This window comes from Mirounga angustirostris, unplaced genomic scaffold (genome assembly GCF_029215605.1).
Source record: "Mirounga angustirostris isolate CCGP_5_RB_7025 unplaced genomic scaffold, mMirAng1.0.hap1 SCAF_5, whole genome shotgun sequence".
Classification (NCBI taxonomy): Eukaryota; Metazoa; Chordata; class Mammalia; order Carnivora; family Phocidae; genus Mirounga; species Mirounga angustirostris.
The window spans coordinates 66551168-66566395 of NW_026991713.1; the positions used below are offsets into that span (position 1 = coordinate 66551168).

A 15228-nucleotide genomic window follows, 5' to 3' on the forward strand; every position below is an offset into this window, starting at 1 on the left:
GATTTTCTGTCTTTAAGGTAATATAAAATATTTCCCATATCTTTTACATAACTTTTTAAATGTGATTAACTTTCCTGCTGTAAGCAAATTATTCTCCTTCAATTTATTTACCTCAGTCCTCCATTTCATATCAAATGCTGATAGCTTCAGTTTGAGAAAGTAAGGTTAAATCAGATTTGGACAGCTGGCGAAGGTATGTTTTCTCTTCTGAGACTAGAAATGAAGAGGGTCTTACTTACTATGATGAGTACAGTTCTTGAAGAAGTCAAACGACAGTGTTCAATGCAGACAGGTGAGGAATATATTTTTAATTGATACATACCAAAAAATCAGAATATGACTAGTTGACTTATATGTTGACTACTGATGTGTTTTATGTACAGATGTTCTTTTATGCAATGAATAGAAATTTACACATTCTGGTGATTAGAATACCTTTCAAAGCTGTATATTGTCTGGATTTCTTCAGTTTTTCCTGGAATTTTAATTTTTATTCCTGAACTAAACTAAACCTCTCTGTTATGTAGTTCTCTGTGAACAAGAATTTAAACATCTGTGGAGCAATACTGTTAGTTCTTATCTTTAAAACTTTGTAAAGCATTGTCAAATACATTATTTCATTTAATTATTACAACTTGTGCAAGAGGTGATTCAGGACTCTATCATCATCCTTAAAATAAGAGAGGTTGCTAGTTCTGGGTCCTTCAGAACTTGAATTTGTGACTATAATTATTCCAAATCCCCTGTTGTTTTCACCTCATGGATTAATCCTTTGGTAAAACCTTTGGTAGAACAAAGAGTATTTTTACATTTTTACATTGTGAACCACTCATTATTTAAAGTGAACACTCATTATCTAAAGCATAAATGTCATAGATTTTTATTTAATACTGTTTTTACCAGTTAGGTAAAGTAAGGCGTATTCCCATATAGCCTAGTTTTAAATGTCAGAATTTTTAAATGATTTGTGTAGGTAGTTAAGGAATTTACTGTTTTTATTTAATTAACTATTAAATGTAAAAAGAAACTAGAATTAAAAGTAATTCTTACCCAACTGTTGTTATCTTCAATAACAAGAAAGGGTTCCCTTTGAGTAGTTAGATAAAATGCTTTCTTAGTGTTAATTTTATCACTGACAGTCATTTGTTCTTTAGGAATATATTCTTGAAAGCTGTTAGAAAGAACCACAGTTTTACTAATGTGGATTGACAAGGACTGTCTTGAACTGGTTAAGTGTGATAGGGAACATGTAGTCTGTCTGACTACAGGTGAACACTTTCTTTGGAGGTGTCTAGGCTAGGTATCTTAGAACCATCAACAAGGAAAATAGGTTCTTGTGAATAGATTTTTAAAATAAGCCTCTAATGGTATGCATTCCTAAATCCTTTTTATTTACTTTTGAACTGTAGTTTTATATAATGTGCTCTATTTGTTAGCAGGAAAGATAAATGTTCTAGAGATTCCCATGAGCAGACAAACCTACTTGTAAATATAGGTACTGAGATTTAGTCTTTAAGCACTTACCTTTAACACTTGCTTCTCTCTCTCTAGGAGGGGCTATCAGTAGGCAGCCTTTGTGATTGAGGATAGAGCAGCAACAGGAAGCAAGAAATATTAGAAATCAAGAATCCTGAATTCCAAATAAGGAAGGTTTCCTGTTCTTACATTTAAATATGGGTTTGTCTGAGCTGGGAATTTACAACGCTTCAGAATACTAGGGTATGTTTTACTGAAATCATTAGGAAGATTTTTTTATTTCTATCAAAATTGCCTCCTTCGCTGATACAAACTTAGTACAGAGCTTTCACAATAAAATTATGCTCTGTTTTTTAATACACATTACATTGTAAAGCAGTGATCAGATTCTATTAATTTTGTAGCTCGATCAAGTTGAATGGTGATATTTAACTACCTTGATTATGAAACTAAATTAGATACTTCACAGATTATTGAAATGAAAGTCATTGGGTTAAATTGGTGATTAATTGAAGAGTATTTTTGATGTATATAAGGAATCAAAATGGTGAAATATCAAGGGGTATTTATTTTTGTTATATAAAAGGAAAACAAAATTTGTGATAATTTTCTTCAAAACTAAAATTCCATTTTTAAGCACAATAAGTATGTTAGTTCAAAATTTTCTACATTAGTTTTAAATGTGCATTTTTAAAACCACACAACTGAAAACTAAATCAGCTATATTAGTAACACAAACCATGAAAACTAAGATTAAAATATCTGACATTTTCTGAATGGATATCTGTTGGATATAAGGGTGAAGTTACCCTTGGGAATGCTTTAAAATTAGGCCAATGTAAACCATTTTTAAAACCCTATTTGTAAAACTTTCTAGTAAAGGCATTTGATCATCACGTTATGTGTAATTTTATGCATTAATACCTGTTAATGATGGTGTCTTTGAACTTTGCCATGTGTACTTTTCTTATAGTATACATTAACAAAAAATTAGTGATCTACTTAATTTTTTAAAAATCTGTTTTGATTTCTTTTGTATTCTTCTTTAGTCAATCTTAATTTATTGAAGTATGTTATGAAGACTTAACTCGGATAACCGAATTTCTTTTCTGTTTCCCCTTTGAAATGTTTTGTTAAACCGTTCTGAGGTCAGAATTGGATATCATCATTTCTAAGTAGCCATAGCAAAGATACTTTGTCTACTATAGGTAGCTTGTTTTCTGACCTATGCTTTCCTTAACTGGGGAGGATAACTTGGTTTCAGCATTTTTCTGATGGCTGAGCCTGAGCTAAAGAAAATCTATTAACTTATTTTCTAGTACTAACTAGATTTAGAAAATGTAAGTATATACAAATTGTTGATAACAGATAACAGTGGTTTTCCGACTATTTTTGTTGTTGTTGTTTTGTTTTTGTAAGAGCAGTGGAGCCTTTTCTTCAAATGAAACCTTAAATCTGTGGCAGTTTTGCTTAAGGAGAAGAGAACAAAACCAAAATCTTACTCAGAACCCTATTATTTGAAACCAATCAAAATGGAATGGCTCAGGTTCAGACTGTCAGTTTTCAAGACAGGAGTGCCATTTAGCTGGTGTTAAACGAGGAAATTTCATAAGGAAGAAAATACAGTTATGTAATTTCAGCGTTTTTGAAAGATTCGATGCACCTAATATAGAGTAAATTTCTTGAACACAGTGGCTTTCTTTCTTTGTTCCATCTTAGTGTTACAAATTGAAATAGATAAAATGAAATATTTTAGTTTCCATATATGTCATGAACTTTGCAAATTCCAACAAAAAATCATTAAGAACTCCTGTCTCTCATGTGCATGTATACATCATATGGTAGGTTGTCTTTTTGTTAATGAACTAAGCTTTTTTTGTTTTTGTTTGTGCAGTGAAGTTAGTTGATATTTAGAAGATTTTACACAATGCTTAGTATATGCCATACACTCTTCTAAGATTAATTCCATTAATTCCCATAAGAACCTTAGAGAGAGGTTCTATTATCTGCATATTCACAGATGAGGTAACTGAGACACACAAAGTCTATAACTTGCTCAGGGTTACTTATCAGGGCAAGATAGGAAAGTAGACAGTAAATTCAGAGCTTCCGTACATCTTTGTTAATCGTTTTTTAAAAAACATGGATAGAAACAAAGCTTTCATCTGCCCTTGTTTTACCTTTTTTTGAATGTTTATCTGAATTTACCTTTAAAATAGAAATAAGTATATTCTGAAACTTTAGTTATTTATAGGAACTTGAAAGTTTTTATTTTTTTTAAATAAAAAAATTTTTTTTTCTTAACTAGAGAGAGAGTCAGAGAGAGAGAGGGGCAGGAGGGAGAGAAAATCTTAAGCAGGCTCAACACCCAGCGTGAAGCCTGACACGGGGCTTGACCCCACAACCCTGAGGTCCTGACCTGAGTTGGGCGCTTAACCAACTGAGCCACCCGGGCGCCCTGAAAATTTTTACTTTTAAATATTATTTTGAATTATAAATATATTAATACAACTTCTAGTTTAAGAAATTTCATACAGTAAATGCTAATATGGTAAACAACAATCACATAGTTGAATTCCTTGAACTAGAATTACTATTTGCAGTGCATTACTAAAAAAGACGTGGACAGCTTTGTCACTACTTGTTGCAAAGCTTCTTAAGGTCAAGTTTTCTGTAAGGGAAGTAATAGCATCCTAAATCCATAGTACTTGGAAGTAAGCTGAGCTGGCTTCTACCAGTCTGAACTGATTGAATGCAGTAAGGTCACATTTCCTAATTCAGATGTGGGTAAAGCATTTTATCAAGACCTACTTAACAGGAAAAGAAAAACTACTTTTTAGAGTAGTAAAAAGTAACTCAATTTATATTTTGGCTGCTCCCAAAGTGATTCACAGGCTTTGTGAAAATGTATTCTATGATCAAAGGCTCATATAGTCTGATCTACTGTGCTTGTATAAGCATATCTTGATACGTTCCAAAGTCCAGAGAGGCAAAAATGACAACATTTTTCACTAGAGAATATTCATTTATCAAATTCCATTACTATCTTGTGGGACTGTTGCTATTCATTGTTAAAATCCTGTTTTACTTTTATAACCGTAAGTACTAATAATATCACCTTTTGGTATTTTTATATGGTACAGAATCTTCCCTCCTACTCTAATGGGCAACATACTCCATATTAAATTATTTAAATAATATAAACCTATTCCTATACAAATATTTAAATACTCTAATCACAGAAACTCCTATAGTTGATATGTATTTATTTTGAAAGTATAGGAAATAATTTTATCAAAGTAAAGTTCATTTAGAATCAGAGTGATCAAAGGACAGTTTTCCTTAATCTATAAAAACGCATACAATTCAATTTTAAAAAGGCCAGAAACCTAATAAAAAAGTTAGGCTAAGGGCATGAATAAAGAATTTTAAAAAAAGGAACTTTGAAAAGCTTTTAAAAATATGAAAATATGCCCAGTCTTACTTATATAAAAGGAAGTGTAAATTAAAACCCTTAAGCATACCATGCTATTAATTGAGAATGGGACCATTCAGAAATAATAATATAAACCAGTTTAAGATAGATAATTAAGAGAAAAAATTCAGTTCAGCATATGAATTAATATTACTTATATATTAAAAGATACACCATATATACGTATATGTGTTGGCTATCCCCTAAAGGATATATAGGAAACTACTTCTGGAGAAGTTATTGCTGGTATAACTGTTTATTCAAAAGAATTGATTTGGGGAGAAATATTAAGTCATAGAATATCAAAATCTGTATGGGACCTGTCCAAACCATTCTTTTGCAGCTGATCTACAGTTGCCCAAGTGCTTTAGGTCATAAGAGCTGTTGATTTCAGTGTAGTTCTCCTTTCAGGATACCAGTAGTTCTCAGCTGGGCAAGCAGGTCTAAATGGTATTATCTTGATATCTTGATAATGGAGATTATATCTCTCGTTGATTGTTGTAGTGCACTTATCTAGCATACAGTAGGTGCTTAATAAATGTCTGAATGAATTGAACAAATTTAAGACATTTATTACTCTGACATGGTACAGGTGGAAATTATTTTATCTTTGAAAGAAGAGAAATTATTTTTCTGTTTCCTTTTCCAGTGGAAAACTTATTATAAATGCATTTGTTATAGTTTAATTTTGATCTATTCTAAAGAAACATTTGTGAAGTTATAATTTGCTAATCATTTTTCAGATACTGGCTTCATGTCCTGTTGACCGAAAACCATTTCAGGCAGTGTTTAAATTGAGTGCATTGGAAGGTTGTGTTAAGGTAAGGCTTATGTTTTGCTTTGCATCATGAACTGTATAAACTGTATAAACTTGATTTTCCCTTAATAGATTGCCAGTTTGAGTATATTTATGAATTGTTCAACTTTAGGTTTAATATGTGATTATTATTCCTCTTCAGCATGGCAAGCCCAGACTCTTCTACAAGGCTACAAAAAGTCTGAACCTTTTTTTTTCTTTGCCCTCTTAAAGAAGACATATCCATGGTAGTCACCTTATGATTTTCCACAAAATTACTTCTGATGCTCTAAAAGAAGTTTCACATTTAGTCTTAAATTGCAGGAGGTGTACATTTTTAGAATGTTCTTAGTGTGAGGACTTTTATATGTCAGAAACATTTACTAATTAATTGGATAGTGCTTTGAATACATTTTTCCATTGAAAAGGGGTTTGAAATGGAATATTAGATTAAAAGACCAACCCCACAAAAGCTTAAGTTTGAAATACCCAAAAATTGTTTTTCATGAAAAGCATTATTATGTTTGGAAGATTAAGCCAATAAAACTAAATATAGGGCGCCTGGGTGGCTCAGTTGGTTAAGCGACTGCCTTCGGCTCAGGTCATGATCCCAGGATCCTGGGATCGAGTCCCACATCGGGCTCCCGGCTCGGCGGGGAGCCTGCTTCTCCCTCTGACCCTCTCCTCTCTCATGCTGTTTCTCTCTCGCTCGCTCTCTAATAAATAAATAAATAAAATCTTTAAAAAAAAAAAAAAAACTAAATATAAAATGGTATCTTTGTTTTGGGTCTCCTGGGTGGCTCACTTGTTAAGTGTCTGCCTTCGGCTCAGGTCATGATCCCATGGGCCTGGGATTGAGCCTCGCATCGGGCTCCCTGCTCAGCAGGAAGCCTGCTTCTCCCTCTCCCACTCCCCCTGCTTGTGTTCCCTCTCTTGCTCTCTCTGTCAAATAAATAAAATCTTAAAAAAAATTGGTATTGGGGCGCCTGGGTGGCTCAGTCGGTAAGCGTCTGCCTTCGGCTCAGGTCATGATCCCAGGGTCCTGGGATCGAGCTCCACATCGGGCTCCCTGCTCAGCGGGGAGACTTCTCCCTCCCCCACTCCCCCTGCTTGTGTCTCTTCTCTCGCTGTGTCTCTCTCTGTCAAATAAATAAATAAAATCTTAAAAAAAAAAAAAATTGGTATCTTTGTTTTTAAATGCTGGTATTTGAAGGAAAATGAGCAATTGGGGAAGGATACAGGGATTTGTAGAGATCTTGAGAGAGACTTCTCACAGTTTCAGGGTTGTCATGGGCAGATAACTTTATTTTTTTATTGATAGAGAATAGAGAGCCCAGTTATGGACCCTCAACTCCATGGTCAAATAATCTTCGACAAAGCAGGAAAAATATGCAATGGAAAAAAGACAGTCTCTTCAATAAATGGTCCTGGGAAAATTGGACAGCTATATACAGAAGAATGAAACTTGACCATTCTCTAGCACCATACACAAAGATAAACTCAAAATGGATGAAAGACCTCAACGTGAGACAGGAATCCATCCAAATCCTAGAGGAGAACATAGGCGGTAACCTCTTTGACATCGGCCACAGCAACTTCTTTCAAGATACATCTCCAAAGGCTAGTGAAACAAAAGCAAAAATGAACTTTTGGGACTTCATCAAGATAAAAAGCTTCTGTACAGCAAAGGAAGTAGTCAACAAAACAAAGAGGCAACCCACAGAATGGAAGAAGATATTTGCAAATGACACTACAGATAAAGGGCTGGTATCCAAGATCTATAAAGAACTTCTCAAACTCAACACCCAAAAAACAAATAAGTCAGAAAATGGGCAGAATACATGATGAGACACTTCTCAAAAGAAGACATGCAAATGGCTAACAGACACATGAAAAAATGTTCATCATCATTAGCCATTAGGGAAATTCACATCAGAACCACATTGAGACACCACCTTACACCAATTAGAATGGCAGAAATTGACAAGGCAAGAAACAACAAATGTTGGAGAGGTTGTGGAGAAAGGGGAACCCTCTTACACTGTTGGTGGGAATGCAAGTTGGTACAGCCACTTTGGAAAACAGTGTGGAGGTGCCTCAAAAATAAAAATAGAGATACCCTCTGACCCAGCAATTGCACTACTGGGTATTTACCCCAAAGACACAGATGTAGTGAAAAGAAGGGCCATATGCACCCCACTGTTCATAGCAGCAAGGTCCGCAATAGCCACACTGTGGAAAGAGCTGAGATGCCCTTCAACAGATGAATGGATAAAGAAGATGTGGTCCATCTATACAATGGAGTATTACTCAGCCATCAGAAAGGATGAATGCCCAACTTTTACATCAACATGGAGGAGATTATGCTAAGTGAAATAAGTCAAGCAGAGAAAGTCAATTATATGGTATCACTTCTTTGTGGAACATAAGGAGTAGCATGGAGGACATTAGGAGAAGGAAGGGAAAAATGAAGGAGGGAAATCGGAGGGAGAGACAAACCATGAGAGACTGTGGATTCTGAGAAACAAACTGAGGATTTTAGAGGGGAGGGGGGTGGGGGGATGGGTTAGCCCGGTGATGGGTATTAAAGAGGGCATGTACTACACGGAGCACTGGGTGTTACACGAAAATAATGAATCGTGGATCACTATATCAAAAACTAATGATGCCAAGATGTCCATCAAGAGATGAATGGATAAAAAAGATGTGGTATATATATACAATGTAATATTACGCAGCCATCAGAAGGAATGAAATCTTGCCATTTGCAGCGACGTGGATGGAACTGGAGGGTATTATGCTGAGTGAAATAAGTCAATCAGAGAAAGACTTGTATCATATGATCTTGCTGATACAAGGAATTCTTAATCTCAGGAAACAAACTGAGGGTTGCTGGAGGGGTGGGGGGTGGGAGGGATGGGGTGGCTGGGTGATAGACATTGGGGAGGGTATGTGCTATGGTGAGCGCTGTGAATTGTATAAGACTGTTGAATCATAGACCTGTACCTCTGAAACAATACATTATATGTTAAAAAAAAAATAGGAAGGGAAAAATGAAGGGGGGGAATCGGAGGGGGAGACGAACCATGAGAGTCTATGGACTCTGAGAAACAGACTGAGGGTTCTAGAGGGGAAGGGGGTAAGGGGATGGGTTAGCCTGGTGATGGGTATTAAAGAGGGCATGTACTGAATGGAGCACTGGGTGTTATATGCAAACAATCATGGAACACTACATCAGAAACTAAATGATGTAATGTATGGTGATTAACATAACATAATTTAAAAAAAGCGTTTGCCTTCCGCTCAGGTCATGATCCGAGGGTCTTGGGATCGAGCCCTGCATCGGGCTCCCTGTTCCGTGGGAAGCCTGCCTCTCCCTCTGCCACTCCTCCTGCTTGTGTTCCCTCTCTCGCTGTCTCTCTCTGTCAAATAAATAAATACAATCTTAAAAAAAAAATTCTTACTATATACATACCTGATGCCATTGATGGGGGGCAGAGGCGGGGGACTGTTCCCAAGTAGCATGATAAGTCCATTAACAGCTTGGTTACTGTCTTTGTGAGTAGGAAGGGGTATGGAAGCGACATACGACTATTTAAGCATAAGATGTCCTCAGTGTAGGTATCTAATTTGTTTTGATATATTTTTACCAAATGAGTCTCATTGACAAGGAACAAATGAGACTAAAATTCAAATAACATGACATATGTAAAAAATGATTTTGCCTGTTGTCATTGTGTACTTATACATCTATATAAATTAGTATGTCTTGGAGAAAAGATTTAATATAAATGTGTAATATTATGATAAAAATTAAAGCATGGCTTCTCTGAAAGACAGATTCTCTGTTTTTCCAGACTATATATATTATGTTGAAGATGTATTGGCATGAACTAGCTTCCAAAGATATTTTCCTCTAAAACTTTGTTTTGTTGCTTGGACTAACAATTTACGTTTTCTTTAATATGGTTTGTATTTTACTTAAAAGTCTGGTGCCAGGGGCACCTGGGTGGTGCAGTTAGTTGAGCATCCCACTCTTGGTTTCCTCTTGGGTTGTGATCTCGAGGTTGTGAGATTGGGCCCCAGGTCGGGTACCATGCTGAGCACAGAGTCTGTTCGGGGCCTTCTCTCTCTTCTCTCTCTCCTGCTGCCCCTCCCTCCTCCCTCAAATAAATAAATCTTTTTTAAAAAGTTTGGTGCAGTGTTAATCTAATTTAGTCAGACTTAACAATTATTTCTTACTATGTGATATTAACTACATGCTCTTAATATTTTCCTTTGACCTTTACTTCTGAATCTTCCCTTTATTATCTTTATCCCTTTCCAGCTAACCTTGAATGAGACATCTATACTTGGTTACTCCTTTTTCATAATTGCTTTTCAACTCACATTGAACATTTACCTCTGTAAACGTGTCCTCACTAAGGTTTAGAATAATTTTTTGTTTTCTGCATGTGGTGCTCTTAACTACCCTTTATTTTCTTTGGCTTATAGGATGTCCTTTTATGAATGTTTGTATCAATGTTCATTTGTTTTACTTTTCTGACCTTTCACAGTCTTTACTACCATGTCTCCGCCTTCCTTACCTTTTTAAAAATCATTTCTTAAATTTTAAATTCCTTTCAGTTTTCTGGGGATACTTTCTCTCTAAATCTTCTCAAGAACTCCAGTGGCTTTCAGCTCTTACCTATATTAGTATGGCTTCTAAAACTATCACTAGCCCGGATCTCTTTCCTCAGAACCAGATTTATGTTTTCATCTGCTTGTTGGACATCTCCATCCATGTAGCATACCGAGAAATGTAAACATTAACATGTCCAGAACTCATGTGGGAGTTTTCAATTTTTTCTTTCTCCCTCATCTTTGCCTAGTCCTTCTGAGCAATGTCATAAATTTGTTTTCGCTTCATTCCTCTTTTGTCACTTCTTTGTAGGCCTTCGTGCTGTCATCTAGACTGGTTCTGCCAATAGAAATACACTACAAGCCACTATAATTTAAATTTTTTACTTTTAGTAGTCACATTGAAAGAGTAAAAAGAAACCGTTAAAATAAATTTTTATAATATATTTAATTCAACATAATTAACGTATTATGTCAACATACAGTATTTTTAAAGAAATATTGAAACGTTTTACCTTGTTGTATATCTTTGAAATCCAGTGTATATTTTACACTTAGAGTACATCTCAATTGAGACAAGCCACATTTCAGTGCTCAGTAGCCACATATGGCTAGTGATTGTCTCCTGCAGTGTAGATCTACACAACTATAAGAGTTTTCTTCTGGTTTCCCAGCCTTTATAGTCTCTCCTTAACTGGTTCATTCTCCAAATCACTGACAAAGTTTATCCTGAAAAACAGATTTGGTCATTTCATTCACTTGCTTTAATACCTCCATTTATTCACTGGTTCCCATGGAATTATTTTCTTATTTGAAGCCCTTTACAATCTGGTCCTAATATATTACATCAACTTCATATCCTGCTAATATTTTCTTCCCTATCTGCATTGGCTTCTAATTGTCCTTTTAACTGTGTTCTTTCTTCCATTCAGAATATTTTTTTTCTTAGACAAATTCCTACTTTTTTTTTTTTTTTTAAGATTTTACTTATTTATTTGACAGAGACACAGTGAGAGAGGGAACACAAGCAGAGGGAGAGGGAGACGCAGGCTTCCCGTTGAGCAGGGAGCCCGATGCGGGGCTTGATCCCAGGACCCTGGGACTGAACCACCCAGGTGCCCCCAAATTCCTACTCTTTAAGACCAACTCATTAAAGTCTTCTCTGTTATCATCAAATAGAGTTAATTTCTCAGTCCTATATACATATGTATGTGTGTGTATACACACACACACACACAGATCTGTGCTCATGAGCACTTTCTGTTTACATGCCTCTCACTATTTTGTTTCCCTGGAGCTTAGCACACTTACCAGTCTTACGGTTTAGCATGCTTGAATGAATAAGCATATGTGTTTGGGCTACCCTTTCATTCAGAAAATTTTGTATCTTTAATTTTTTATCCTTTCAAAGGGGAATTGATAGGTTATCACTTGTGATGCTGGATTATCACTCTAAATAAGGGATTTTGCTTTTCTTCTAGGTTCAAGTAAAAAGACAGTTGAGAGAAACAAAAGACAAGAAAACTGAAAGCTCTTTAAAGAAGCAGCTCTCCTGTTGTGAAAATTCTAAAAGCTGTATGAGGTTAGTGATGAATTTTAGAAGTACAGTCCGAATGCTTAAAACCAGAAGATAGCTAATAAAAAAGAGTACTCTCTTTTTTTATTTAACGATGTGGGATTTAAATGTATTTAATTAACTTCTTTTAAGGCACATACTTGATAATTTAAGAAAGGATCAGATGAAATCTGAGAATAGAATTTGAACTCTCTTTGAGGAGTTTTTTTTGTTTTTTTCTGTAATCTGTTTAGATATTTTTGTAAAATGAAAATGTTATAGCAGTGTAAATTAAAGCTTACTCATTTCTGTATATGGCAAACCAATAATGAATAAGCACTGGTTCACTGACCACATTTTGAGTAGCATTGCTCTAGTATTTATGTACAAAAAGTAGAAAGTAAATAATGATATAGCACAACATTCTTCATGAGACAGTTCTAATTGAAACTGCTTATTATTATCTTTATAATTTTCTCTTTTTGTATTGTAGCAGGCACTTGGTACCTACCATAACAACCATCTATGTTTTAACATGTTTGGATTTGTTTCTTTAATTACTGTTGTTAAAATGTAATTGCCTAGAAATACAGTGCTTAGTACTTGAGTTTAATAGGTATTTAACATATTTTTTGAACTAAATTGAGTTAATAATGTACTGGAAATTAATTTATAACTAATACTTAAATTGTTCTAATACATTTAAAAGTTAAGCCCATTTTGATCTGACATATATTGAGAGCTGTCCAAAAATTGTATTCTTAAGACAATACATACTGTCAAATTCGTAATTAAACCTATGATTCATTAGTACATTTAATCAGAATACTAACTCCTTTTTTTTTTTTTTCTTTTAAAGATTCATTCATTTAGTAGGGGGAGCGGCAGAGGGAGAGAGAGAGAGTCTAAGCAGACTCTGTGCTGAGCATGTAGCCTCGCTTGGGGTTTGATCTCATGACCCTGAGATCACAACCCTAGCTGAAACCAAGAGTCGGACACTTAACAGACTATACCACCCAGGCACCCCAAGAATACTAATTTCTTAACAGAGTCGATTTATTTAGGTACTAAACCGTTGGCAGTAGTTCTTAAGGTTTATTAAATCATGCCACAGTTTATAACACTGCAGCTCTTTAGATCTTTTTGGAAGTTATGGACTTCTTTGAGGATCTGAAGAAGGCTATAGACACCTTCTACCGGAAAACAGGTCATAAAATATACTTACAGACAAAACTTTGTATGTGATTTTAAGGGATTCATGGAACACCCATTCAAAGAGCCCAGCCATAAACCCAGTTTGCATTAGAGCAACTTTTATTAACATCTTCTTTTAACTATGAGTCAGTTTTGATTCTTGCATTTATGTTTACATAGAAAATAGTAGCACGCTTTCCTAGCACACTGAAGAATTTCTGCTAGCTTCATTCTTGATCCATCTCCTATCACTAGCTATGACTGTGTCACGGATATACATTTTTATGCTTCCTCTGAATTACCACAATTCTCTGGCCCTTACTGAGAGTGCAGTGGTCATCACTGTATGTCCTATAACAGGGCCATATAGTGGGTCTAACAGCTGAGATAGTCCATATGCTTAACTGCTTTTTCTCAGGGATGTGTGGTAGCAGGATGGTACAGAGAAGTAGCAGATGCAAAATAATAATTTGCTTTTGCCTACCAAGTCAGCCCCTTCATGATTTCTCCCAAGGTGGAAAATCTGTCAGCTATTGAATATTTATAGTATATCTGTCAGCTGTTGAATATTTATAGTATATTCTTTTTTGGAGTCTTTGGATGTTTTTAGCATTCCTTTCATTCAATCTTAAATTCACTGCATATAACCTAGTCTCTACAGCACTTAGATATCCATTCATTGTTGCCTCTCCCTTCTAAAGTAGTACAAAAATCCTGACACCCCTTCCTTTCTGATGCTTTCTACCAGTTCCAGGGAAAGGGATTGTGGTATTTTTTTTTTCTTGGTAGTGAAACTCCCTTGTAAGTCATTGGAGTGGAGAGTAGCAACTGAGTGGGGAGTGGCAACTGGTCATGCTTTCTTTGCTAGAATTTAAAACTCAGTGCATAATCCATTTCATTTTGCTTGGCAGTGAATTGAAAAATAAATGAGCAGAACAACAATTTTATTTTAGTTATTTCACCTCTTTATTAATGTTTACAGGAAAAAAGTCCTAAAAGAAGATCTGTTAAATGCAAAACTTAATGACTTGAAGATGACACATAGTAAGTGACCTTTTTTACTTGTGTTTTCTACCTTTTTTTGTTTCTTTAGTGCTGTGTTAAAGTTCTTCTTGGTTACATTTTGGTTTGGAAAATAGTCATACACAGAACTCTACTGAGCTCTGTACATTGTGTTCAGTCTTCTATAAACCTTTCATAGAATCATTTATGTTGTCCCCCCCCCCCCCTTTTATGCTCAGCTTTGAGGGAGGGAAGAGATTTGAGTTTGAGTGCATGTGCCCACACATGGGTGTTTGTGTGTGTGTTAGAAAAGGAAAAGGAGAGAAGAGTGTTTTCTAATTACTTGGTGATTAGCAGCCTGCATATGGTCTTATTCCACTCATTAGTGCAAAAGTCCTTAGGGGAGATGAGGTAACATACTTTGTGGGCCAGAAACTGTAAGCAGTAGCCTTACAGTTACTGAGAGAGGTCTGTGGCAGTAGGAAGTTAATTCACAGTTCCCAGAAGAAGTTGTGGTTTGGCCTCTAGCCACACTTCTAACTTGAAACTTTTGTTTGGAAACGAAGATGAGCAGTTAAATATTCCTTTTGTTCTTGTCTAGTGCATGGTCCTCTAATGTAGGAAAGCTTTGCAAGGGCCTGAGAAAAATGGCACCACAGTGCTTTGTGACTCTTCCTCAGGGTTTAGGCTGTTTTTTCTGTTGCAAAGAAAAACTTACTATAAGTTGTTTGTAAGCAAGGGGGTGAACATTTATTTTCCAGGTTAGGTTACAATGAATTTCTATTTATAGATCCAAAGAATTAATGAATTCATTGTTCTTAAGAGTAAATGATAATCAACATTTTTTTTATAGATTATGAGATTTGGATGTTGTTACTTTTTCTGATTGGAATTAACATGATCTCTCAGGTTCATTGATCCCCAGATTTACTACCTTTGAATTTACTATTTATATAAAATTGCAGTATAAGGACTTCTGTGGTCACACAGCATTTTCTTTGCTAAAAACTTTAGATATCAAAACTTTTTCTGTCATTGCTATAGATTAGCATCCTTTTTTATGGATAGCCTTTGCTCAGTAACTCTAGGATCTGATATAAAATTTACTGC

General features: G+C 35.2%; 1 protein-coding gene across 8 annotated transcripts in view; it reads left to right on the forward strand.

Annotated features, from left to right (window-relative positions):
* The window catches only part of SCAF11 (SR-related CTD associated factor 11), a 104518-nt gene that overhangs the window by 35482 nt on the left and 53808 nt on the right, over window positions 1-15228 (forward strand). For 7 of the 8 annotated variants that reach the window (XM_045873579.2, XM_054507086.2, XM_064591361.1 and 4 more), the window contains 3 exons: window positions 5695-5772; window positions 11849-11949; window positions 14099-14160. In XM_045873579.2, the coding sequence (XP_045729535.1) occupies window positions 5695-5772; window positions 11849-11949; window positions 14099-14160 (241 nt within the window). Of the gene's footprint in view, window positions 1-1551; window positions 1720-5694; window positions 5773-11848; window positions 11950-14098; window positions 14161-15228 lie in introns of all 8 variants that reach the window. The other variant, XM_054507087.2, reaches the window with a different exon arrangement.